The sequence below is a fragment of the Oncorhynchus mykiss genome, chromosome Y (assembly GCF_013265735.2).
Source record: "Oncorhynchus mykiss isolate Arlee chromosome Y, USDA_OmykA_1.1, whole genome shotgun sequence".
Classification (NCBI taxonomy): Eukaryota; Metazoa; Chordata; class Actinopteri; order Salmoniformes; family Salmonidae; genus Oncorhynchus; species Oncorhynchus mykiss.
The window spans coordinates 7057225-7084474 of NC_048593.1; the positions used below are offsets into that span (position 1 = coordinate 7057225).

The 27250-nt window shown below is 41.8% G+C and overlaps 1 protein-coding gene and 1 long non-coding RNA gene across 3 annotated transcripts in view; both read right to left on the reverse strand.

The window, feature by feature from the left end:
* The window catches only part of LOC110509568 (electrogenic sodium bicarbonate cotransporter 1), a 72976-nt gene extending 57585 nt beyond the window's left edge, over positions 1 to 15391 (reverse strand). For both annotated transcript variants that reach the window (XM_036967513.1, XM_036967514.1), the window contains exon 1: positions 14551 to 15391. In XM_036967513.1, coding sequence (XP_036823408.1) covers positions 14551 to 14570 — 20 coding nt within the window. In that variant the 5' untranslated portion in view covers positions 14571 to 15391. The remainder of the gene's footprint in view (positions 1 to 14550) is intronic.
* An 8535-nt stretch (positions 15392 to 23926) lies between these two features.
* LOC110509569 lies at positions 23927 to 27250 on the reverse strand. The gene is made up of 4 exons (XR_002471447.2): positions 25555 to 27250; positions 25138 to 25328; positions 24741 to 24839; positions 23927 to 24211 (listed from the first exon to the last, which is right to left on the reverse strand). It is a non-coding gene; the product is annotated as an uncharacterized LOC110509569 (long non-coding RNA).

Here is a 27250-nt window from a genome sequence, read left to right on the forward strand (position 1 = left end):
AATAGACCACTAGCAACATCAGTTTTTCCCAAACCCATCCTCATGACCACCAGCAGCCACTCCACATTTGTTAATTTCCAACACGAGTCCGCCTGATTCAACTTATCAAGGGCTTGCTGATAAGTTGACTAGTTGACCTGAATCAGTTCTGCTAGTACTGGAATAGGTAAGATAAGTGAAAAGTCAGTGTCAGGGTGTCTTGAGGACAGGGTTGGGAAACACCACCCATACGTATATATATGCATGCATGACTAAGTCACTTTGGATAAAAGCATCCGCTAAATAGCATATACATTATTATCATTATGATTATTTATTATTCTATTATTAGATCAATAGAGAGTCTGTAGCAGTGAGAGCAGGATGTGTGTCATTAACCTAACATCAGAGGCTCCTCTGAGCAGAGACTCCTGTGGTTATGAGGGTGACACAGACACACATGCCTTACTCCTCCAGCTGGCTTCTTACAATGATCTGCCCTGGCTGTCGGGATTAGCCAAGCTTTACTTAGAACACTAGTTGAACAGGGGAATGGACCTACAACACGTGTTGCACAAATACACACACAAAGCTTCTTTACTGCAGCTACCTGCACTAAGAGACAAGTTACTAGATCAAAGGCTCAGTGTTTATTTACATCAAGACTGTTATGAGCTCCGTTGTGAAATGTATAGTATGATCACACCACCTACCGTCTATTGTGTATCCAAATGCGTGCAGAGAAAAAAAAAAAAAAAAGAACACGAGCAGATTGATAAACAAGCAAATGGTAGAAAGACTCATTAGATGCCGTGTAGTAAAGGGTCTCAAAACTTGTTTTATGCTTATTTGTTCATTCTAGGGGCAACAAGTAGGAATAGAAAGAGTAAAATCTGCTGCTGTTCATTCAATGACGAAGTACTCTTGCTATAGCTAACCTCCCCCACTTCTACTGTATCAAACACACACACACACACACACACAGTTGTGCATTGTCAGACTAACTAATTATTTCCTTTATTATTCAGACCTGTCAAACAGTGTGCCAGAGGGCAGAGGATCCTGCTACTACAATGGAGAGATAGAACATCATTACTCCTCCCATTCAGTCTCTATTGCTCATCTTTTTCATGGGACGTCACTGAACCTGGCATGGACTATGGAACATCACGTAATAGAGCAAAGTTCTATGTTCTCGTTGTTGGATAGTAACTCTTCAGGTCTCGAGACACAATGCGACTCCATTGCATTGGTCAGATGCTCTTTCACGTTCCCATGACTGACCAGCACAACACGGTGTCTATGAGAGAGTGTGTGGCACTGCTCATACCGGCATGTGTGCTCCGATCTACCAGGCTGGAAAAGTAATGATTTGCATTTCCTTAGCAGGATTTCCAAACACTTGTTACACAGTGTTAAACGATTTGAGCATGTGCATGCATGTCCTGTCCTTTATCAGTGTCCATGCTATTATGTTTCCTGTGTGTGTATACTGGTATGTAGGACTAATTGTGTATTTTGCCTTTAGTCTTACGCCTGACAATGACCATACACCTGCTTCAAACGTGCCAGTCGTAGTAGAGAGAACAAAATAGTCTGTGCTAAAAGCCTGCTGCAGTATGAGGAAGTAAGGGCTCATGTTCAGTTCCCTGTCCCAGAGTCAGATCACTTTCTGGGGCTACATGGCTTACAAAATCTCCCCTGATCCCCCAGCCAGCTGGCTCTTCCAGGAGCAGGGAGGGCTAGGAATGTGGCTCCTCCAGTCCAGCAGAGACCAGCCAGCTTAGGAGACTTTAGAGACCAGATGTTCAGACCACATGGAGAGCCAGTCTCAGTCAGAACAAGACGGCACAACACAGGGAGAGGAGCAGGAAGGAGATAGTCAAATATTTCCACATTGTGAAGAACTCCCTGCTCCCTCAGACACGAACTGGGGTGTGAGGTCACCCCGGTGAGAGAGTCTGCACACAATTCTCTCCATCAGTTTCCAGCTCAATCACCAAAGGCAGTGGTCACTTACAGCTACAGCTGTCCCTCACAAACATTTAGCTGTGTTCTTTTCTAGTTCTGTGTGCCTGTGTAAGTAATCCTCCTAATGTTATAAAGTGTAAGGTATTATGTTTGTATTATATTGCCATAGCTACACAAGTTGTAACTTATAACTTCCACCATTTAAAAGTAGTCAACTGGGTGGGGATTGATCAGGGTTGGGAGTGATCAGCCAATGATCAGAGAGCAATGTCTTCATCAAATTGGGTTGCCTCGGGTTTGTAAACCAAAGACTACAGTGATATCCAGGAGCCAAGACCAAGATTTATACGAGGATGTTGATCCCAAGATCCAGACCCAAAGAGTTGAGACTGTGATAAGTGAAAGACAAAATGTATGTGGTCTTGAGCAGTCTCAAGACCAAAACAACTAGATCAAGAGTCCATGGGTCCTTTCTTCAAAATGTAAGAAACTCAAGTCGAGTAAACTCGAGTACAGTAGAGTAGAGCACAGTATAGTACAGTAGGGTACAGTACATTATTGCACATTATAGACATTTGTTTTGGCCAAAAATATGTCAATTTTGGGGCTCTTGAAGGGTTGGAGCCCCCCTGCTGGCTATACATATCAATATTCTACACTGTTTCCTGAAGTGTCCCCTACCCACATAGTGATCCTCTTTAGCTCATTTGGTATAGCATGGCGCATGCAACGTTAAAATAGAAATAGCCTCAATGGCACTGCCAGTGCTGCCACAGATACAGAGGAGACCTCTATATACAGTGCCTTCGGAAAGTATTCAGACCACTTGACTTTTACAAATATTGTTACGTTACAGCCTTATTCTAAAATTGATTACATTTTTAAAAATCTGCAGCAATCTAAACACAGTACCCCCTAATGACAAAGCGAAAACAGGTTTTTTTAAAAACAGAAATACCTTATTTACATACAGTAAGTATTCAAACCCCTTGTTATGAGACTCGAAATTGAGCTCAGGTGCATCCTGTTCCCATTGATCATCTTTGAGATGTTTCTACAACTTCATTGGAGTCCACCTGTGGGAAATTATATGATTTGAAAGGCACACATCTGTCTACATGAGCTCCAACAGTTGACAGTCCATGTCAGAGAAAAAACCAAGCCATGAGGTCGAAGGAATTGTCCGTAGAGCTCCGAGACAGAATTGTGACGAGGAACAGATCTGGGGAAGGGAACCAAAACATTTCTGCAGCATTGGCCAGTCAGAAGCCACTCCTCAGTAAAAGGCACATGAAGCCCGCTTGCAGTTTGCCAAAAGGCACCTAAAGACTCTCAGACCATGAGAAACTAAATTCTCTGGTCTGATGAAACCAAGATTGAAGTCTGGAGGAAGCCTGGCACCATACCAACGGTGAAGCATGGTGGTGGCAGCATCATGCTGTGGGGATGTTTTTCAGCAGCAGGGACTGGGAGACTAGTCAGGATCGAGGGAAAGATGAACGGAGCAAAGTACAGAGAGATCCTTGATGAAAACTTGCTCCAGAGTGCTCAGGACCTCAGACTGGGGGGTGAAGGTTCACCTTCCAACAGGACAACGACCCTAAGTACACAGCGCAAGAGTGGCTTCGGGACAAGTCTCTGAATGTCCTTGAGTGGTCCAGCGGAAACCCGGACTTGTACCCTATCGAACATCTCTGGAGAGACCTGAAAATAGCTTTGCAGCAATGCTCCCCATCCAACCTGACAGAGCTTGAGATGATCTGCAGAGAAGAATGGGAGAAACTACCCAAATACAGGTGTGCCAAGCTTGTAGCATCATACGCAAGAAGACTCGAGGCTGTAATTGCTGCCAATTGCCACTTCAACAAAGTGCTGAGTAAAAGTGTCTGAGTGAATACGAATACTTTCCGAAGGCACTATAAAGGTCCTGTATAATTCTATGATTAGACCCATGCAAAAATGTTGCGTGCAGACATATTAGGTCCTGTCCCGGTAAGAATGTCAATCTACTTTTGTCTTCTACTTTCCATCTTCTTTTTCTATGGTATTATGGCGGTCGGTAAACAATCGGTAGAGGTGGATGCCGCCACCTACTGTACAGGTGGTATACTATAGAAAAAATATCCATTGTAGGAAAGGGCAAAAAAAACGACATCCAACAAAATACAAAAATAGATACATAAACAACATCCCACTCCTTCCGTCACATTCCAATTCAAGTCACATCCCTACACAGGCTTAGGGGCCTGTGAGGGCAGAACATCCTTTTACAGGATTTCTTGCAATGCCTCGGCTGTAAACTCAGAGTCCAAAAAAGCGTTCTGCTGCCCTCACAATGATTTCTTCTTCTTTTGTGCTGTGCAGTTTATGACCACAGTAATAAATGATACAAAGTCCACCTTTTTCACATGTAATATATCAGGATCCATTGATTGCCGAGATAAATTCACTGGTGCAGGCATAAAAACATTGCGTCTTCAAAGCCACCAGCTCCTTCCACTGCCATGCAGATAGGAGACACGCTGGACAGCCCTTATTCTCTCCATCTCGGGAGCATGTTTGCCACCACAAATGCAGCATCTAACCTCCACTGGCATTCGATACTCTTCCCAATTGCACACACTTGACACATGTCCAAAACTTCTGCATTTACGGCACTGAAGGGGTTTGTACCCGAATGGTCTTACAGGGTATCGCATATAGCCTAACATCACATGAAATAACAAAAGTGTGGATGAAGTGAATTTCTTCACTCCATCAACCATACGGGTCAGTCGACGGGCGCGAACCAATCCACCTACTTCCTCGGGTATTTCGTCTGCACACACTTAATCCCCCACTCCAGAGATAACCCTCTCGATGGGCACTCTGTTTTGAAGATCCATACACAAAACATTCCACTCATATATATCCTTGAGGCACAATGCACGCCTCTAATGCTCTGCGGATGCCCCTTCACCCAACGCATCTATGACATTTACGGATCTCCCAGGTTACATTGGACTAAAACTTTCACTCTGACAAAAAACATTTATTTCTCAACTTTCCTAATATTAAGCACATTGCTTCTCTTTACAACAGGAGTATAGCCTACCTGGCTGGCATAAAAAAACATCCTCCATTCGCCATTTAAGTGCATAGTGCATAGATGTATTTTTCTTCCCTGCCTCTGTTTAGATACAGGTGCATGATAAAGGTAAATTCTAAATCAAAACAAATTTCACACATTTAGTATATGTAAAGACAAGATTAAATGAAAGAATACTTTAATCTGCTATACAACGGGTGTAGAGTCTAACTGGCATACATACGCAGGGCAAGAGTTTCTCGCACAGAATAGATCTACTTTTTTTTACTGTGGAAGATAGTAGATTGACATAGGCTAGTGCTTTTGCTGTACGTTAGGCCTACTCATCTGGTAGAAAAGTAAATGTGGACAGTTCTTCCAACATCTTCAATACGCACCTCAGAATATAGGAGGACCTGTAACTTTGTTAACTGCTTAACACAGAATAGCCGCATGTGTGCACACTCCCTCAAATCATTTGGAGAAAATATCCATTCTATATTATTCAGCTATGTTCAATTGTATTCTTAATACTATAAAATAGTATAAAATAACTAAGCAAATCTTGTCTGCTAAATTAAATGCACTAGTGTAGCCCACAGCCATTTGGCATAGACAGATCAGGACCTAACATAAGCAAAAATCAGTATGCTATTCTGTTCTTCTGAAAAAGACTACATTTCCTTCATATCATGTTTCTTTAGACCTGTCTAAAGTAAATAATGGATTTATTGTGAAGGTGTAGGCTATATTACATAGATTTTTGGGACTTCTTAAAATGTAGATGTTCTAAAGTTCTGCATCAGTGGCTTGTAGGCTATGCGTGGAAACCAGGAGATGCTAAACGTGTTTATGTTAATTAACGTTCAATTAATGTGAGACCAGCAGGCATTTGCTTGACAATCACCGGCTGACAAAATGTCATACCCGCCACAGTCCTATTACCACCATCAATTTACTTCATGTTTCCTTTCTTTTTCACCACTGTCACCCACTCATTCTCACTCTCTGTGCTATCATCTTCAACCGACTCGCCAACAGTTTTAAACCAAACGTACATTTCCGCCATCTTCCTTCGAAGTATCAATCACACGACTTCTCAATCTACTTTCACCCCTGGTTACAACAGGTTGTTGTTCACTAGCTCTACCCCTTCCGGCGTCTTCATGGTAGTCAGCCATTTAAAGCATTACATTGTTCTCCCACGCAGTTTATATTACAGCTAATATCCCAGGAAACAGGGGACATCCTGAGGACATTCAGCAACGTTCCCATTAGTTCCCTTAAGGGTTTCAGCACGACGTTATACCACTGATGTTCTGAGAGCGTTCTAAGAATGTTGCATGATGGTCCCAAGGGTATGTTCTCTGAGAGACCTTTGTGTAGTTCCCATCAATGGTCCCAAGGTAACGTTCTCTGGGGGATATTTTTATAGTTACAGGTTTGTCATGGCCCCCTGAAGGTCACCTGAACGTTCTTGGGACGTTGTGTCCTGGTCCCCTGGAGGTTTTGTCTAGTTCCCGGTTTGTCCCGGGGACGTCCTAAAAACATCCTCAGGGATGTCCCTGAGACTAACCGGGAACTAAACAAAGCCTCCAGGGGACCATGACACAACGTCCTGACCACTTTAGGCAGCCACTTCATGACTTCCCGGAGAGGTCCTAATAACTCGTTATTGTTTGCATTACTTATGTGTATTCCTGCAACGTATTATGTATGCATATTCCCTATAATGTTTACCATTATGTTTATGTGTACATTTCGTCATATTATTATGCGTATTTTTACCACTATGTTCATGAATATCCCAGCTTATTACCATTGTACTACTATGTTACACTACTGTGTCGATGAATCCTATCATTCCTATCTCTCCTGTAGAAACCACATTATACTTCTGTTTTCCTCATTACTCTTGGATTAAAATGTTCACAGTGGATCAACCGCTTAGAGCAGGGGTGTCAAACTCATTCCATGGAGAGCCTGGTGTCTGCTGGTTTTTGTTTTTTTCCTTTCAATTAAGACCTACACAACCAGATGAGGGGAGTTCCTTACTAATTAGTGACCTTAATTCATCAATCAAGTACAAGGGTGGAGCGAAAACCCGCAGACCCTTGGCCCTCCGTGGAACGAGTTTGACACGTGGCTTAGAGTGTCTATACTGAAGATACAGGGGCTAGGGTCGCACTCCCAGCACACAAGCGCACTTGGTATTCTACATACCTGCACAATGTTCTTAACCTGTAGACTTGGGTCACATCAGTAGAGAGAGTTTTCCATCTCTCTACCCCCGTTCTTCTTCTCACATCTCTGTTCCCCTTCTTATTCTCTCTCCATCTCTATCCCCCCTTTTTATGCTAACATAAAGAGACAGATTAAGGCACGGACAGAACGGTAGGATTGTCAAGCGTCTGCCGGCCGAGAGCAGTTAGCATCTCTGAACAGAGTGCCATCGTAATTTGTAAACCAAATGCAAATCGGCTCTACATGTAGAAACGGGGGAAAATGCCGGCTGTCAGTCGCCAATGGCAGGTGGTCCCCATAGCACACTGCGCTGACAGCAAGCGAATGAACGGCGAATAAACGGCCCCGTATTGTGCAGACTGACAATCGGTCTGGTAAGTTCTCCTTTAGTCAGTCAGTACTTTAAATGGAGAAAAAAAAGAGTCAGTGGTTCCGGCCTTGTGGAAGGGTGATGAGTGAAGGCGTTGGTAAGGGAATTAGCAGTTTGCTTCCACATGGTTTCCGTGTTCACCAGTGGGGTTGTAACATTAGAGGGTAGTGGAGAGGGGCTGTTGTTCATCGGTGGTTTGATGGCAGCAGCTATACATACTGAACATACCTACAGTACCTATTGTAAGCTATACTTCTTAAATCTACCCAACATATGGGTAATTGGGCACGCCAGTTTTCAATACAGATCATTAACAGGATAAGGGCAGAACTGTGACCATCCCCCTTTCTCACTGTCCTTAGATTTAAAAAATAACATATACGTTAACTCATCAATAATATGGTCCTGTAGACACATCGTCAACAGGTGATTTTTACTGAAGATAAAATGTGGTATTTCACATTCAACTTCCTTAATTCGAGCACCTTGGACAGCAAGGTAGGCTAGCAAATGTTTATTTTCTCCCTTTTCACTGCCCCAGGCTGGAATAACACTGCTACACAGTTTGAAAAAGAAATAATAAACAAAGACAGGAAGGATACAACTTGTTCCTGAGATAGATAGCACCAGCTAGCAAGCAGCTCATCTGCATTTCCCCAGTGGAGGGACAGCCTTATCACTCCATTATCTGGCCTTCAGATATGATTGGGGTCAGGCCATAACCATAAAGTTGAAGCAAAGCTCCCAACATCAAACACACAGGGGAGAGGCGTGGCCTGGGGGCCTGGCATTAGGCCATCCTGCCATGCGATGACAAAGCTTGGACTCAGACTCATGTACCCTCCTTTGGTTTTTCATTCTTAAAGGAAAGAATGGAGGAAAGAATGGGAAAAGGTTTAGTTACCACAGAGTTGTGTTTTGAGCGGGATCAAAGCAGCCTTGAGTTTCATTGTGTTTCTTTGTGAGGTAAAGGAGGGATCGAAATGTTGGGGGTGTTGTACTATACTCCATCTCTCACCATTATCTCCTTGGTTCTTCTTCTTCGGTCTTTCCAGGACAGCTTACGTGCCTTCCTGGTGCGAACAGTTATAGAGTCATATGTGTCACACAGAGGGCAGGCCATGGCCTCAGTCAATCCCTCCAAGATACTACGTGCCTTCGAGGCGAACAGCTACAGAGAATCATCTCCTATTTGTCAGAGCCAGCCATAGCTTCAGTCAGCCAGCCAGTCAGTAAGTCAGCCAGTCAATCTCTCAAGTCCCTGAGGTGTCATTGGTGATATGACAAGGCCAGCCCTTCCTCTGAGGAACTGAAGCTCTGTTTAAGGACAGAGAGAAATGTCTGTGCGGACAGCTGCAGGCACATAGGGAGAGTGAGCTTTGAGGTGTACAGGGTCAGAGGTCATTCCTATTCATATTAACTAAAAGGAGTAGGGAGTTCTGGTTGGTGGTTTAAGAGGGTTTATGAGACAGACAGCCAAACAGGCAGAGGTAATTGTAAGGCTGGCATAATTAATTCAGGTTTTCAATATTTAGCTAGTTAAATTAGACAGCTTTACAATTACCTCTGCCTGAATGGTGTCAGCAATTTTTTTTATCTACTATTCCTTTGAACTTAAGAACATGAATTTAGGTATTTAGAGTACTACAGTGCCTTGCGAAAGTATTCGGCCCCCTTGAACTTTGCGACCTTTTGCCACATTTCAGGCTTCAAACATAAAGATATAAAACTGTATTTTTTTTCACATATCTCTTCATTGATACATCGTTCTTGGACACATGGTTTCTCCCCTATATCAAATGGAAAAGTACGAGCAGCTGGCAATTGCGCACCGAATTCCACGCAGGACACCAGGCGGACACTTGGAAAATGTAGTCTCTTATGGTCAATCTTCCAATGATATGCCTACAAATACGTCACAATGCTGCTAAGACCTTGGGCGAACGACAGAAAGTGTAGGCTCATTCCTTGCGCAATCACAGCCATATAAGGAGACAATGGAAAACAGAGCTTCAGAAATTCTGCTAATTCCTGGTTGATGCATCATCTTGGTTTCGCCTGTAGAATGAGTTCTGGGGCACTTACAGACAAAATCTTTGCAGATTCTGAAACTTCAGAGTGTTTTCTTTCCAAAACTGTCAAGAATATGCATAGTCGAGCATCTTTTCGTGACAAAATATCGCGCTTAAAACGGGAACGTTTTTTATCCAAAAATGAAATAGCGCCCCTAGAGATCTAACAGGTTAAGGGGGCTGAATAATTTTGCACGCCCAAATTTTCAGTTCTTGATTTGTTAAAAAAGTTTGAAATATCCAATAAATGTCGTTCCACTTCATGATTGTGTCCCACTTGTTGTTGATTCTTCACAAAAAAATACAGTTTTATATCTTTATGTTTGAAGCCTGAAATGTGGCAAAAGGTCGCAAAGTTCAAGGGGGCCGAATACTTTCGCAAGGCACTGTATATAAAGTAGAGAACATTGAACAGAACAAGGCTCTGTCAAATGTGTATTTGTAAGTTGCAACTGCTAATTATTTTGCCAATTTCCCTGGAAAAAGTGAAGAGTGAATGAAGTTTACAGTGGCTTACCTTCATTATTTTATAAAGCCTTAGTATTACATTGTTGTGATATAGCATATTGGAAGGACATCAGAAACGTGATATGGAAGTACTGGCTGATAGTGCCCTTTCAGTCTATGATCTTCCAAGCAGACGGGGACAAACCCTTTAGCCGATCCACTCACGTAGAATTTAGCTTAGCCTTTACCATAGCCCTCTCAAGTAGCATTTAGCGTCGCATTCACCAGGTTAGCCTTCAGAGGGGGTGAAGGGGTGAGGCCGGGGGGGGGGGGGGGGGGGTGCAGCCAGGTCGAGTAACAGAGTGATAGGGCCTTCATTCTAGGCTTGCCCAAAAGGGGAAGAGGGGGAGAGAGTGAAAGAAAGAAAGCAGGGTCATGTTGCAGGCTCAATGATGGGGATGGATGAGGGTGGATAACGCTCCTACCACACTAGGGGCCCCATACGCCGCCCAGGACAGAAGCCAGTTAATCAGCCCATGATGCGGTTTCTGAAAGTGAGGGCCTTATGAGTAATGCACAGCACAGGACCGGAGGTAAACCCACAACAGCGACGCAGGACTAGATGTACACACACCAGGGGGGTGAAAAATATCTTCAGGATATATTTTTTGCCCCACTATTAGTGACACAATATTCTATACTCTATTTCTCTATACCAGCCTCATGATATGTAGTGTTCGTGGTCTCCATGTACATAAGGCCACAGCAGTGTACAAGAGGTTACCACTGGGGCATTTGGCCTAACACGATTTTTCACGCCTTGGTGTTGAGCTGATTTTTGTGTCAGGTGTAAGGTCAGCAAAGCTGTGGTTTGGCTTGTCTCTACAGGACTGGCTTCATTCCATACAACGGTTTTGCTAGTCACTCAACTCATTATTTGGAGATAGTGTGTCTTCCTAAGATCCAATGTTTGAGGGGATCAGTTTGAGCAAGGCAAGAGGAGCAGAATAGCTCATTGGAATCATATTTTATTTCATCTCAAAAAGCATGGGATCAACACTTTACATGTTGCGTTTATTTTTGTTCAATGTATTTCAGAGAATTTGTCTTTAATATATGGCAGACAAACAAGTTCCCTAACTTCTTTCCCTTCCACTTGCCTCCTCCATTTTTGCGTTAATGTTGCAATCAGTTGTTTATCAGTTTGAATAGCTGCATGTATGACATAACTCCACCATTCCTATTCATAATATAATTAATGACTATATTACCTTTTTGTCATTAAGATTTTTTTTTATCAATCAGTATACGAGTTTAAACATAATATTTGTTGTAATATGTGTTCTGTCTTTTCTGGAATATAAATGATTTATTGTAACTAGATTTGTATGGCTTGTTTAAGAAAGGGTGTTACTTTGACAGGTATTTACTTTTCCATGGTTGCAGGATCTTATCTGTTTTTGCTAACTTTCTATGGAAATTCGTTGTGGTAAATGAACTTATATCTTTAGGGATATGAATACCAAATATGTCTACTTCACAATCAGCCCATTTTATTGGTAAACTACATGGTAATGTAAAGGTTGTGTATTTTAACGATCCAATACGTAATATGGTACACTAATCATAACTTTTAGTCCAGAGGGGCAAGAGAAGTAATCTAGATCTTCAATGAGACCGTGCAGGTATCCAGATTGCAGACTTAAGGGGAAACTTGAGTTATCGGCATACATTGACACTTTTATTTTTCAGCCCAGGATTTATTATCCCTTGATGTTCCGTTCCCTTCTTTGTCAATTACACACGGCACTGTTCATCAGTCTCTTCATTCAGAAGACAATTGATATATAGTCACCCATCAGACTAATGTCAATTTAATAATTTATTATTACATGTGTGAAATTTGTTTCAATATAAATTAGGTGTAGTTTCGATGGGACATCGTCAGATCGGTAGCTATCTGTCGGGTGAAGGGCAGGGGGGAAAATGACATGTCCTCACAAAACTGCTTATAACAAAAACTCTGTTTGTGATATCGAAATTCTAAAGTCAGTTTGTTAAATTGATTTATTTAGGAAAAGTCAAGGACGGAAGGGAATTTTAGCGGCGGGGAAAGAATGTTTAGTCGCCAAGCCTCCGAATCCTCTCGGCACATGCCTTTCCATTGTTTATGTAAAAATAAAAGTTTATGTACATATTATGCAAATTAAAATATCATTCGGAAACCTTTGCTTCAACTCTCTTCAATCTGAATAGGCTGTTGATGCACCAGAGGGCAAAACCTCTCCACCAAGGACTTATTTCACCACAGAGTGTTAAAGTACAATCTTATCTTATCTACTACCAACATACCTCTTGCTAACTATACCTCTCAGCATATAGGTGACCTCTCTCTTGGGCTAGCCCAGATTAGTGTGTCAGTGCGTGAGGATGTGGGATCAGCAGGCCAGGGCCATAGGATCAGAAATCATCCCTGGACCCAGGCTCCTTACAGCATGACTCATTAAATCCCAATCCCACCACACTGTTCCTGGTCAGGTCCTCCACCCTGAAGAGGGTCCTTAAGCCTAGCCTCTGGCTGGGGTTTTAACCTTAATACAGTGTTGGCACAGAGCTAGTTACAAGGCTAATAACAGAAAGATAGTGACAGAGAGCTAGCTTCTCAGGGCTAGCAAAAAACTGTTGTGTCCTTTGGAGGGTAAGCTTGGTCTGGGCATGTGTGGTTCTTTGTAGTCTTGTTTGATTGGTATTCAACTTTGCATTCACTCTTACCTGCTTAGTTAAGGCATAGGCCTTCATCCCTGGTTCAGGGTGAAGTACTTTCCCCACCTGCGCTTCCCTAACATGTTAAGGTGGCTGTTTTTGCAGTGTGCTTGGAAAACGATCTTTGGGAAACTTGCTATCGGCTCTAAAGGATTGTGTAAACAGTGGCTGTATCTTTCCTAGTGACTGTGCACTTTTAAGTCTTAAGTCACTTTGGAATTTCCTCTAACAATACCTGTACAGGTGTGACGCCACTTGAAAGAAAAGAACAAGGAAGTAAGAGACGTTTTAAAAATCTAACCAGCATGTGCCATGCAGTCTGTGAAGTGTCTATCACTGGTTTGCTCTATGTGTTCTCTAAAGCGGAAACAAGAGGAAACAATACACTGATAGACAGTAAATAGATGATGAACATAGACAAAGAATGAGGAATCAATTATTTTTTATAAAGGTTCTTAGTAGGCAACTTCAGATTAACGGTGTGGCCAGAACTTTTAAAATGTGTTTCCTTGTTAAACTATGAAGCAATGAATGCACATTGAATGTGTGTGGAAATTATTCAGAAGGAGATCACAAATATATCCAAAGGTTCTCTTTGCTCTCTTTTTCAATGCATTTGACCAGCTGATTCCCCACCCCCCACTCCCTTACCCTCCGTTACTGCTTCAGACATATACCAGAATAAAATTTACAGAATGAATGGATTACATACTCTGTACAAATAACTGCGCAAAATAGTACAATGCCATCTGGAGGATTAGATATGAGGAGAATGAGTGGAGCGTAACAACCTATACAACCCAAACATTCAAACTTTCCACGTGGTTGCATGTTCCTGAGAAGCAAGCACAATTGGTTGGGTTTACTTTACAACAGAGGCCACACAGGCTCAAGGAGAAGTTCCACATGCTTTGTGGTGTTGTTTTATATACAGACATGTTTGTAACCATGGATTATTTTACCCCGACGAGCGATAACACTTGGCTCTAGTGTTTTTTTTAGACGCGTCCAATCTAATTGACTGTGACAGGATCTCGGGAAAAAGATTACCGTGCCCTCTCAAGCCGTCTCGAAGAAGCAACCGTAACATGAGGCTTATCCAGACCTCATTTACTTAGCCTATAAGATCCGTTAGCTACTGAGAATTGAGCAAATGTAGGCTGCTAAATAGTTAACACGTAGTTAATTCTCTTTACCACAAAGCTGAACATCCTTCCTCGAAAGGTGTTGTAATTTACACTTTAAGTAGTTCCCCCCTGCTTTTAAAATGGAATTCTCAAAAAAGGTACACAATGCCATGTCAGATTCAATGCAATGACAGAAAGATGTTCCATGATGGAACACTTTTGGCGACAAAAGGTCTATGCGTAATTACGCTTAGATTCTAGAAAAATGTATATAGCGTATGTTGAAATAGGAACTCTATCAAAGTCGTAGTATTAGGGACATCTGCTATTCAGTAGTAACGTGAAAATAAATTACCCCACTTCTGACTGGGGCAATATTTGAAGCGCAACATGCCCAGCCACAACAGACAACAGCCCCACTATATAGTGGACAATTCAAGTCCCAATTTTGGATAGGCTATGGTCATCGTAAAATAATTATTTTCAGATGTAAAACTGGTTCATACTCACTTGTTTTTATCCGTGCTCATTCTACCGGAGTTTTATGTCCAGCTTTTAGTCAGGGATGACTCCAGAGGCGCGCTGAAGCCGACGTCCCAGTTCTCTCGTTCAATAAAATCAAGAAAGTTGTTATTGAGTTTCAAACAACGAAATAACTTTGCAACACGGGTCTCACTCCATAGAGCAACTCTCCCGGATTTGAGAAGTAGCCTATTAATCTCCAAGAGGAGTAGCCTAATATCGTCTAGAAATGCTTATAGTGAAACTATCTGGCAGTAATCAATGTTATTTCGTCGGTCCTACAAACTATATAAAAACTGAGTTTCAGATTATTCATACCGCGACATATTCTATCACAGCATTCTAAGTAAATATTCGAGTTTTTGCGATCGTTGTGTATTTCGCTGCGCGCGTCTGAAGAAGCTCTTCGAGCGCGGAGTGTCTTTTTCAATTTTTAAAGTTCCATCCCTCTTTCAACGTCACGCCACGAGTGGGAGGGAGAGGTAAGAAAAAGTCAGAGAAATAATTAATGTCAGCAGCACGGTGTAGAAAAAAATCAAGGTGAAACTGACTTGTGCCTGTTTACTTTCTACATTAACAGGGAGTCTCACAATGCCTCGAAGAACCTGACTAGTAGGTAACATAGCGCATAACATAGTGGTCAGAATTATGACCAGCTGGCCTTATGGTTGTCAGAAAAATGTCATAGTCCTGTCAGTAAAAATAAGTTTAAAAAAAATGGCTTTAGTCAACCAGTTTGTGACTAGATCCAAAATTTCCCCAAAAAACGTTATTCCAAGAAAAAACATTATTCCCATCATGGAGGAACCCCTTTAGTTCCTCGATGCCCAACAGAAAAATGTGGATTTGAATTTGAGAAAACAGCAGGTGCAGGCACTTAACTGGAAAAATTGAAAGCTCTCCTCATGTAGAGGTAAAGGTTCTCCCTTGAATTACCTAAATTCATAATGTTTTATGATGATACCATCTATCTTTTCATATTTGTGCAAATGGCTGTGTTGTTTGACACTCATATTTAACATTATTTCTAAACAAGAAAATGTGCAATTCAATGGCTGTCAATCAACAAAGAGGTAAGAATATGTTAAAGAATTTACCCGCATTGGGTGCAGATGACTGAACTGCTAACTTATTTGTGTCTGTAGGTATACAGACAAGGAGGCACACACAGGTATGTACAATTGTTATTGGTTTGTCTCATAATGTTATGCAGATCACAAGTGTCATCTCATTTGAATCAATGGTTTCTCAAAAATCTTATAGGACCCAGAGGCCCCTACATTATAAACAAGGTATGTGTATGAAAACCGTTGTCAAATGTGATGTTTTTTCATACATTTTTACCACAAAAACCAAGGTATTGAATATGGTTCTATAATTTTTTGTATTTACAGACTTCACCCTCCTTATACCTCTGACTATAACAGGAAACCTATGTGATCACCATGCACTGCAAAATCATTCTGGCTATGGATAGCCTACAGAGGACATCAACTCCAAGATCGCATAGCAGTTCAGACGTCTTTTGTCCTCGTCTTGTCGTGTCCTGTATATATATATATATATATATATATATATATATATATATATATATATATATATATATATATATATATATATATATATATATATTTACAACTTTTTTCACATACATTTTATTTTTATTTTCCATCAACTCATCTTCAAAACACTCTCCTGCAACCCGCCTCACCAATTTATATTTATAAAAAAGTATTATTTACCTCAGATCTGTAATCCTCCAAGAAGCTAGCCAGAAACTCCAAGAAGCTAGCCAGAAACTAGCCAGAAGCTAGCCAGGAGCTAGCCCAGAAGCTAATCCAGAAGCTAGTTAGCTTCTTTACTGGCAAATCGTTAGTATTCAGCTAACCACGGTTTGTGGTCATCAGCTATCCTTTAGCTCGAAATTCTATCAAAAATCCATCGCCAGTTTTGTACGGCGCAGCGCGGTTCGGAACGGAACATACCGGACCAATTTTTCTCTCCATGTCCCTGGATTTCAACTGCTCTCTGGACATTCATACCCGGATCTCACAGCTAGCTAGCTGCTATCCGTGTGACAATCGGCTTTCGTCGATTCCGGAGCAAACATCAATTATTCCGGTGCTAGCCAGCTCCGTCAATCACTCCTGAGTTCCATCATTCACTCCTGGGCTGCAGTCACCTATCCGGACCCGTTTTACTGCCTACGCGGAGCCCCACCGGGCCTTCACAACTGGACTGCCGACGTTATCTACCTGAAGGAGATCCGGCTGGCTCCTCCGTCGCGACGTTACCTGAACGCCCATCTGCGGCCCGCTAACCGTTAGCTGTCTTACCGGCTGCTATCTGAATAGACAATCGGACAATTTATTTATTTTTATTATTATTATGTTTTCTTCTCGGGCCTCTATAACTATATCTATTGTTCTTATTTTTGTTGTTGTGTGATTTGGATTAATCCCCTCTACCACACGGAAACCCACTAATCTACTGACCGAACGCAAGAGGTGGCCAACAACATACCTCCATCCTATGCTAGCTTGCTACCGATGGCCTGGCTAGCTGTCTAAATCGCGTGAACCTCAACCAACCTCTCCACTCACTGGACCCTTTTGATCACTCGACTAAGCATGCCTCTCCTTAATGTCAATATGTCTTGTCCATTGCTGTTCTGGTTAATGTTTATTGGCTTATTTCACTGTAGAGCCTCTAGTCCTGCTCACTATACCTTATCCAACCTATTAGTTCCACCACCCACACATGCAATGACATCTCCTGGTTTCAATGATGTTTCTAGAGACAATATCTCTCTCTTCATCACTCAATACCTAGGTTTACCTCCACTGTATTCACATCCTACCTTACCTTTGTCTGTACATTATACCTTGATGCTATTTTATCGCCCCCAGAAACCTCCTTTTACTCTCTGTTCCAGACGTTCTAGACGACCAATTCTTATTGCTTTTAGCCGCACCCTTATTCTACTCCTCCTATGTTCCTCTGGCAATGTAGAGGTGAATCCAGGCCCTGCAGTGCCTAGCTCCACTCCTATTCCCCAGGCGCTCTCTTTTGACGACTTCTGTAACCATAATAGCCTTGGTTTCATGCATGTTAACATTAGAAGCCTCCTCCCTAAGTTTGTTCTATTCACGGCTTTAGCACACTCTGCCAACCCGGATGTTCTAGCTGTGTCTGAATCCTGGCTTAGGAAGACCACCAAAAATTCAGACATTTTAATTCCAAACTACAACATTTTCAGACAAGATAGAACTGCCAAAGGGGGCGGTGTTGCAATCTACTGCAAAGATAGCCTGCAGAGTTCTGTCCTACTATCCAGGTCTGTACCCAAACAATTTGAACTTCTACTTTTAAAAATCCACCTCTCTAAAAACAAGTCTCTCACCGTTGCCGCCTGCTATAGACCACCCTCTGCCCCCAGCTGTGCTCTGGACACCATATGTGAACTGATTGCCCCCCATCTATCTTCAGAGCTCGTGCTGCTAGGCGACCTAAACTGGAACATGCTTAACACCCCAGCCATCCTACAATCTAAACTCCTACAATCTAAACCTCAATCTCACACAAATTGTCAATGAACCTACCAGGTACCTCCCCAAAGCCTTAAACACGGGCACCCTCATAGATATCATCCTAACCAACTTCCCCTCTAAATACACCTCTGCTGTCTTCAACCAAGATCTCAGCGATCACTGCCTCATTGCCTGCATCCGTAATGGGTCAGCGGTCAAACGACCTCCTCTCATCACTGTAAAACGCTCCCTAAAACACTTCAGCGAGCAGACCTTTCTAATCGACCTGGCCGGGGTATCCTGGAAGGATATTGACCTCATCCCGTCAGTAGAGGATGCCTGGATATTTTTTAAAAATGCCTTCCTAACCATCTTAAATAAACATGCCCCATTCAAGAAATTTAGAACCAGGAATAGATATAGCCCTTGGTTCTCCCCAGACCTGACTGCCCTTAACCAACACAAAAACATCCTATGGCGTTCTGCATTAGCATCGAACAGCCCCCGTGATGTGCAGCTGTTCAGGGAAGCTAGAAACCATTATACACAGGCAGTTAGAAAAGCCAAGGCTAGCTTTTTCAAGCAGAAATTTGCTTCTTGCAACACTAACTCAAAAAAGTTCTGGGACACTGTAAAGTCCATGAGAACACCTCCTCCCAGCTGCCCACTGCACTGAAGATAGGAAACACTGTCACCACTGATAAATCCACCATAATTGAGAATTTCAATAAGCATTTTTCTACGGCTGGCCATGCTTTCCACCTGGCTACTCCTACCCCTGTCAACAGCACTGCACCCCCAACAGCAACTCGCCCAAGCCTTCCCCATTTCTCCTTCTCCCAAATCCATTCAGCTGATGTTCTGAAAGAGCTGCAAAATCTGGACCCCTACAAATCAGCCGGGCTAGACAATCTGGACCCTTTCTTCCTAAAATTATCTGCCGAAATTGTTGCCACCCCTATTACTAGCCTGTTCAACCTCTCTTTCTGTCTGAGATTCCCAAAGATTGGAAAGCAGCTGCGGTCATCCCCCTTTTCAAAGGGGGGGACACTCTTGACCCAAACTGCTACAGACCTATATCTATCCTACTATGCCTTTCTAAGGTCTTCGAAAGCCAAGTCAACAAACAGATTACCGACCATTTCGAATCTCACCATACCTTCTCTGCTATGCAATCTGGTTTCAGAGCTGGTCATGGGTGCACCTCAGCCACGCTCAAGGTCCTAAACGATATCTTAACCGCCATCGATAAGAAATATTACTGTGCAGCCGTATTCATTGATCTGGCCAAGGCTTTCGACTCTGTCAATCACCACATCCTCATCGGCAGACTCAACAGCCTTGGTTTCTCAAATGATTGCCTCGCCTGGTTCACCAACTACTTCTCTGATAGAGTTCAGTGTGTCAAATCGGAGGGTCTGTTGTCCGGACCTCTGGCAGTCTCTATGGGGGTGCCACAGGGTTCAATTCTTGGACCGACTCTCTTCTCTGTATACATCAATGAGGTCGCTCTTGCTGCTGGTGAGTCTCTGATCCACCTCTACGCAGACGACACCATTCTGTATACTTCCGGCCCTTCTTTGGACACTGTGTTAACAACCCTCCAGGCAAGCTTCAATGCCATACAACTCTCCTTCCGTGGCCTCCAATTGCTCTTAAATACAAGTAAAACAAGAAACACTTATCTCCCTCACTAGCTTTAAGCACCAACTGTCAGAGCAGCTCACATATTACTGCACCTGTACATAGCCCACCTATAATTTAGCCCAAACAACTACCTCTTTCCCAACTGTATTTAATTTATTTATTTATTTTGCTCCTTTGCACCCCATTATTTTTATTTCTACTTTGCACATTCTTCCATTGCAAAACTACCATTCCAGTGTTTTACTTGCTATATTGTATTTACCTTGCCACCATGGCCTTTTTTGCCTTTACCTCCCTTCTCACCTCATTTGATAATAAACATTTAAAACTTAAAGATTGTGTTATTGTACCAAATGGAACCTTTAAACTGCCTGCACTCAAAGCTCATCTATACACTGAGTGTACCAAACATTAGGAACACCTTTCTAATATTGAGTTGCAACTCCCAGTTTGCCCTCAGAACAGCCTCAATTCGTCGGGGCATGGACTCTACAAGGTGTCGAAAGCGTTCCACAGGGATGCTGGCCCATGTTGACTTCAATGTTTCTCACAGTTGTGTCAAGTTGGCTCAATGTCCTTTGGGTGGTGGACCATTCTTGATACACACGGGAAACTGTTGAATGTGAAAAACCCAGCAGCGTTGCAGTTCTGGACAAACCGGTGCGCCTGGCACCTACTGCCATACCCCGTTCAAAGGCACTTAAATATTTTGTCTTGCACATTCACCCTCTGAATGGCACACATACTCAATCCATGTCTTCTGTCCTACATCTACACTGATTGAAATGGATTTAACAAGTGACATCAATAAGAGATCACACACAGCTTTCACCTGGTCAGTCTATGTCATGGAAAGAGCAGGTGTTCTTAATGTTTTGGACACTGTGTTTTTATGCACATGAAAGGTCTATTTTACAGGTAGGCTACTGGGGTAATTATCCCCCCCTAAGAACAATGTCTAATTTCTGACACAAAAAATAAATGTTTGGAAAAACATTGGTATGTGAATGAAGGTCATGCTTAGACGAATGAACTCCAAAGGGAAATAATAGCTACAGTTTACAATTTTTTTTAGAAAAGTGGTGGTTTTTTTTAAGAACCGGGGTAACTGCCCCCCTCCCCATGGTGTAACTGGCCACCGAGGGTGCCAAATTACCCCGGTAGAAGATTATGGCATAGGGTTTCACACAGGTGTGTTAAAATCTATTTAATCTGTTTTATTTAGAAGTGATTTAGTAAGTAATACTTCAAATCTATGTCAAGATGTCTTATTTTAATTATTTAAATAAAATATGGGGAGTAAATGCTGTTGCACGTCACCATTAATATCCCCAATATGAGGAGATTTGATGTAAAGCTCCTCTTTTTATCTCACCTGCACATTAATTTTCTTTTTTCTTTCTTTCTTTGTTCCTTTTCCATGCAACCCATTATGTATAATTGCGCTAAATATTATTTGAATAACGCAAGATTGTAAATCCCAGCAGCCTTTCAAATGACATTCAGGAGCAAACGGTTTTCAAAGTTGTTTTTAATTCATTAAACAAATGTATTCATTGGAATGGAATATAACTAATAACATTGGAATATAACATTTAACAACAATAACTTCACTAATTAATTCGGTGTAACATTGACGTGGCAACTATCTTATGCTCTGCTATTGCCAATTCTAATTTGTACATACATTGTAGGTCACAAATAAAGCTATCCCCAGTAATGAGCCCACCGCCTGAACTGCTCAAACCTAATCCAGTCCCCACATGTGACTGAAAATGGGGAGAGATGCCAATTGAAAAACTCTCTCTTAAAAATGTAGCTAGCTATCTAGCTATACAGCTCCAGTGGCGCAGCAGTCTAAGGCACTGCCGCTCAGTGCTAGAGGTGTCACTACAGACACCCTTGTTCGAATCCAAGCTGTATCACAACAGGCCGTGATTGGGTGGCGCACAATTTGCCCAGCGTCGTCCGGGTTTGGCCGGTGTAGGCTGTCATTGTAAATAAGCATTTGTACTTAACTGACTTGCCTAGTTAAATAAAGGTTAAAAATATATATATATGACATAAAATGCTGTTTAAAATCACTAAAAGTCTATAAAGTCAAATTAATTGAAATACTATCAGTCACTAGTGGAAACATTTACAACTGCAGTTATGTTATGTATTTTACCTCAGACGATCTCATTGTAAGGTTGATAGCTAACCCTCCTATCTGCTTATGCTAACTAGCAAGCTGGCTAGCATTTACTATTAGTGAAGTTGCTAGATAGCAAGTTAGCATAAACTAGCGCTAACTGGGCTGGTCATTGTCTAAATGACAGGTAGAAAGACATTCATAACCATAAAACACTCATTCAACATAATATTACTTACTCAAAAATTATTGAAATATTTCTCTCTAAACAAGTGGATTATTTATTGTAAGGCTTTCCTACTTGTATATTTAAAAAACAATTATAGATCTTCATTGCAATATACAATATATCTAAAATTGCAAAAATAATTGATCAATTTACCACAAAGTCATTTTGTTGATATTGCCAAAAGTGATGACATAGAGGACATTTTTGTTGAGTAACAGCAGTGGCAGACAGGGAAAGTGTTGGGGAAATAATTTGGTGACATCTTGTGGTCTTAATGTGAATTACAGGGGAGGGGGCCATTTACCCCAGGGGGCTAGTTAGCCCTAGTACCCTACACATTTACATTTGTGACACAAACTTTTATTGTGTAGAATACCGGCAGTTTCTGTTTATTCACAGGGGCCAGCTTGATCAAGGCTTTTCACTGATGCTCTGATCATCAACTAATTTACAAGTACAGTAATTGTGTAATAACAGATTGGTTGGTGTGTAACCACGTTTCCATCCATAGTTTTTATGCGGGTAAAGTCATACCTTATATTTTTTAAATCCTGACAGCTGTGATGGAAACAGGAAGTTTCGGTACAATTTATACATGCCGACAGATAATTTGTTGGTTCGACATGGTGGGATCTTTTTGTGTAGGTAAAAGGTATTATGCGAGATAGCGCGGTGGAAACGTATATAGCTCAAATATTGATATAACCATCACATCGAAATTTGGGAGTCACGCAATGACATGGTGTATGGTCCTCCCACTACGACTCCGTAAACCATGCAGTTTATTAGGCTACAGATTAAATACATTATGAACTTCACAAGGTGGTGAAAGTGCACGATTATGAGTTTGAGGCTCCTTTCCAATAAATATACAGGGTCTTATTCTGGTGACATGATGGTCAATGCTTGACATAATATCATCATGTATATTAGCCTAACCGCCAGAGTATGTGAGCAGAGCGGAAGCGCAAACGCTAGAGCAGCCTTCGTGCCCACTCCAACTCCAATTCAGTAGCGCTTAATTCACGAATTCAGGGTATGCCTGGCAAATGTAAATCACAGTTTATATGCGCTATTTATAGACTAGAATTAGTTAATACAACAAAATGTTGTTTAAATGCCGAGGCTTTATGTCCCTACCAGCCTAGTGTCGCACTCGCAAATGCTTCACAATGTATTTCTTTGTAGGCTATAGCCTTGAAATAATTGAAATAATATAGCCTAAATAATACATTTGTATTCCTTATTAGGCTCTATTTCGAGTGTTTATATGTTGTTTAATAATGTAACCTATTTGAAATGATGAGCACGTCTTACATTCACCTTTTCATGTTTATTAAAACACGTTTCATTCAAATCATGTGGTTTGGTTTCTGCATTGTATCTGCGAGTTGTTGGCTATAGAGAGCATGTGCCAAGGCCAGAGTAGGACCATTTGCTATCTAAACATTTAAAATGCTTTTCATTCAACAATACCGACAGTTTTTGCGACAAAACTATTCGGTACATGAAAACTTAAGCGAAAAAGTACATTTTATTGTGCACTACCTCATCACGCACTGATTTTTATACTGCAACAAGTCAGTTTGGTGGAAACACCACTGGTGGGGAAAATATGAATATTTTGCATGAAAATCTGGATTGTGGACTGCCCGGCCAGGGCCTTGCTCAGACCATTGGGCTCAGACGGGTCATCTAGACATGTAGTTGAGTAGGCCTAGCTCCATTTTATGGGCATTTGCTGTTCACAGCACTTCAGGTAAACTTCTCAGAGACCTACGGGGAATTTTTGTTTGCTCAAGAATCACAGAAAACTTCCTTAGGTTCCTTTATACTGGTAGCCCTTTATTATTTTAGACGTTTATAAAAACAGCACAAATGATTTCTAATAAAGAAACACATATTCAGGTTTTTTCCCCTTCCAAGCTATACAAACGTATCATATTGTGTTTACCCATGCAGGTACCCATGCAGGTCGATACATTTCAAATGCTTTAAATATAATATAAAAAATAATTGACATCATTCATTTCAAAACAAGTTCCACATCCAGAGCAGGCTATGATGGTCATCTGCTGGTGTTTACAATGTACTGAGAAACTCTTTGACCTGGAAGAAAATCACATAACAAGCTGTTAGCACATAATGAATATGGATTGTAGTGTCAGTGTAAATTGTTTGTCAGGTCAGTGCAAGTGTTTGATGTGGACCCAATGTGGAGCTAAGCTTGGACGTGCCAAAGGATGACAGCGCTTCAACTGGACAGGAAGCAATAGGTGTGTGTGTTTTACTAATTGGCTTTATGATATCAGGCAAAGCATTGGTGTTTACCTTCAACGTGAAACAGCTACATTAGCAGTTCTTCAGGCCTCATTTCCATAAGTGAAACATGCGTGTGTGTGTGTCTTTATCAACATCCCTCTACTAATAACCTGGACTGTACTCAGTGATAACAGGATGTTTTTCACTACTACCGGTGTCCTCCAAACAGTATGTATTCATAAATCACCTTAACAAAATAACAGCTAAATATAGTCACATCTTTCTATTTCTGAAAGACACTGCTTCATTAAAAATATTAACCAATTTCCATTTAAAGACATTGTTTAAAACAAATGGGTTTGATACAACTTCTTACCTTTCCACCATGTCGGCACCCTTGACCTTGTCCCATTTAAAAATGTTGTTGATATCCAGCGTCAGAATGGGCGTGTCAATCAGATACTCCTATACCATGCTGTGCGTAAGGACCAGGAGGGAATAGAGACATACGTTTAGTGACTTCAACAACGCACATGCACGCACACACATAATGCTTATGCAATAAACATATTTTCTCAGGTCAGGCTATTTACTGGTTGTTTCCTTGTTATTTCAAGTACATTTCCATCTTTGTAAGGAAATTCACAGCTCAAAATAGACCTGAGGAACAAGCCTGTTTCCTGTCTCATACAGCTCTAAAACATGTTAGTAGTATAGAAATGTCAAAATGTAAGCTTTTTATTTAATGCTCCCACACACACGCACGTCCATACCTCAACCTACTCCCTTCCTTAACACTCCCTTCCTCGTTCACAATCCCATCAACACTTCCTTCCTCCCTCTCTCGCCACATGGTTTTGTGCTGCAGCCAGCTCTCGTGTTTGAAGTGGAGTTTCTCCATGTACTCCAGAGGAATGCCCTGCTCCTCCTCTCTGCCTCTCAGATGTAGCCTCTCCATGCATCTCTACACACAAACACACGAGAAGTATCATTTTAAATGCAGTGTTACTACACAGGTATAAGTGCACATTAATGTAAAATGTACATTTTTCTTTCTTTCTTTTTTGCATAAGGTGTATGGCAGTACTAGTAAAAAGCCAATAGGCTACATTATGTAATCTACTACAATGCAACTGATATGTTTTGCTACGATAGGTTTCTAACAAACATGTATCGAGGTTAAGTTAGACCTCTGGTGCGGCTTGAAGGTAGATGATGCCGTCCAGCGCGATGCATTTTTAAAAAACTGTTTGTGGAGCCAGCCGTGCCAGTCCTGGTAGATAGACCACTCTGTCTAGTTCAGACTCTCATTCTCATACAGGTTCGCTGCAAAGACGTATCTGGACACAGACAGAACAACAACATAGGACAAATGAGAGGGGTGTGCTTAGAGGCACTTGTGGAAGCTGTACAGATACTAACACATACTTACAGCAATGTTTTTGGAGGGGAGAATTATTTCCATTGTTATAGAATTCTAAACCCTATCCTTCGTATCATATTAAAGAAGACATGACTCTCCTGGTGAAATGTCTGGTTTGTCCATACCTGTTGCTGTAGACGGACATTTCGAAGAACTGCACAGGGTTCCCTGTCTCTCTGAGCTTCCTATTGGTGGCTTTCATCTGGGTTCAGACCCTGCTCATGCAGGCGTAGGTCTGGAAGGTATGGGCCCACCACCTGCCCCAGCTGCTGGGGAATCACAAGTCCTCGCTAAAGGCCTATGTGTTCATCATTGACCACAGTTTGGAGTTAGTGGTCTTCCTTAAGAAGCTGGAGAAGACATCAGAGCCATAAGCCCACAACATCGGCAACAAGTTGCAGAACCTACACGTCTTGGAGTATGGTAGCAAGGCAGAGGCAGATGACTGGCACCACCACTCAGCTGGAGGAACTTCCAGAGCAAGAGAGAGATGTGTGTGCAGAGCTCCTTAAGTTTGCCATGGAGAATGTGCCATTAAGCTACAGGCTGTGATGGAAAGGCACCAGGGACTAGCTTTCTTTACATATTCGATCCAGCACGAGTGGAAGGGTCCAGGAAAGAGAGGAAGGACTATGTGCACATCATCCCTGCTTTGAGTGAGGTTTCTGAAGAGGAGTGGCACAACTACATGTCAATAAACAAAACTGATGCCAGACAGGTGAGAGCAGTGGACTGGTGGGCAGGAGCTGAAAGACAGGCTGCAAACTGGGGCCCGCATTGCTTCTCTTTATTTGTGGCTCCCCACCACATCTGTGGATGTTGAGAAACTCTTCTCACAGTCCATGAATATGTTAAATCAGAACAGGAAAAGCTTATCTGAGAACGTTATGCTTTTTATTGTCAAGTTCAACGGCAGTGCTCAAGAATGAAGTCCCTCACACGGTCTCACTCCTCCCCCTGCCCTGCTCTAGACATTGGACAGCACACATCTCTCTCTCTCTTTCTCTCTCTGAATTGCTGTAGGTCATACTTACATCATATGCTTAGAGTGTATTGTATAGTATCTTGCTCACCTGGGAGGTGTGCCTTCTGAAGAACCATGGGTCAGTTCAACAGGTTGCAAAGTTATGGGCTGTTATAGCCAGAAATGTGTTGTGTTGAACAGGTATTTAGGAAATTATGTTGGTTTTGTTACATTCCTGTCTATGCCTCTCTAGGTTTCGTTTCGTTATCGGATTGACTCTTCAAACACAAGTGATTCAAGTGATTCAAACGCAGATGTAAGTGCTCAGGGTATTATACATTAAATTGTATTGGTCACATACTGTACACATATTAAGCAGATGTCATTCCTTGTGTAGCGAATTGCTTCATGTTACTAGCTCCAACAATACAGTAGTATCTAACAATTCACACAAATCTAAAAGTAAAATAATGGAATTAAGAAACAGATACACTGCCAT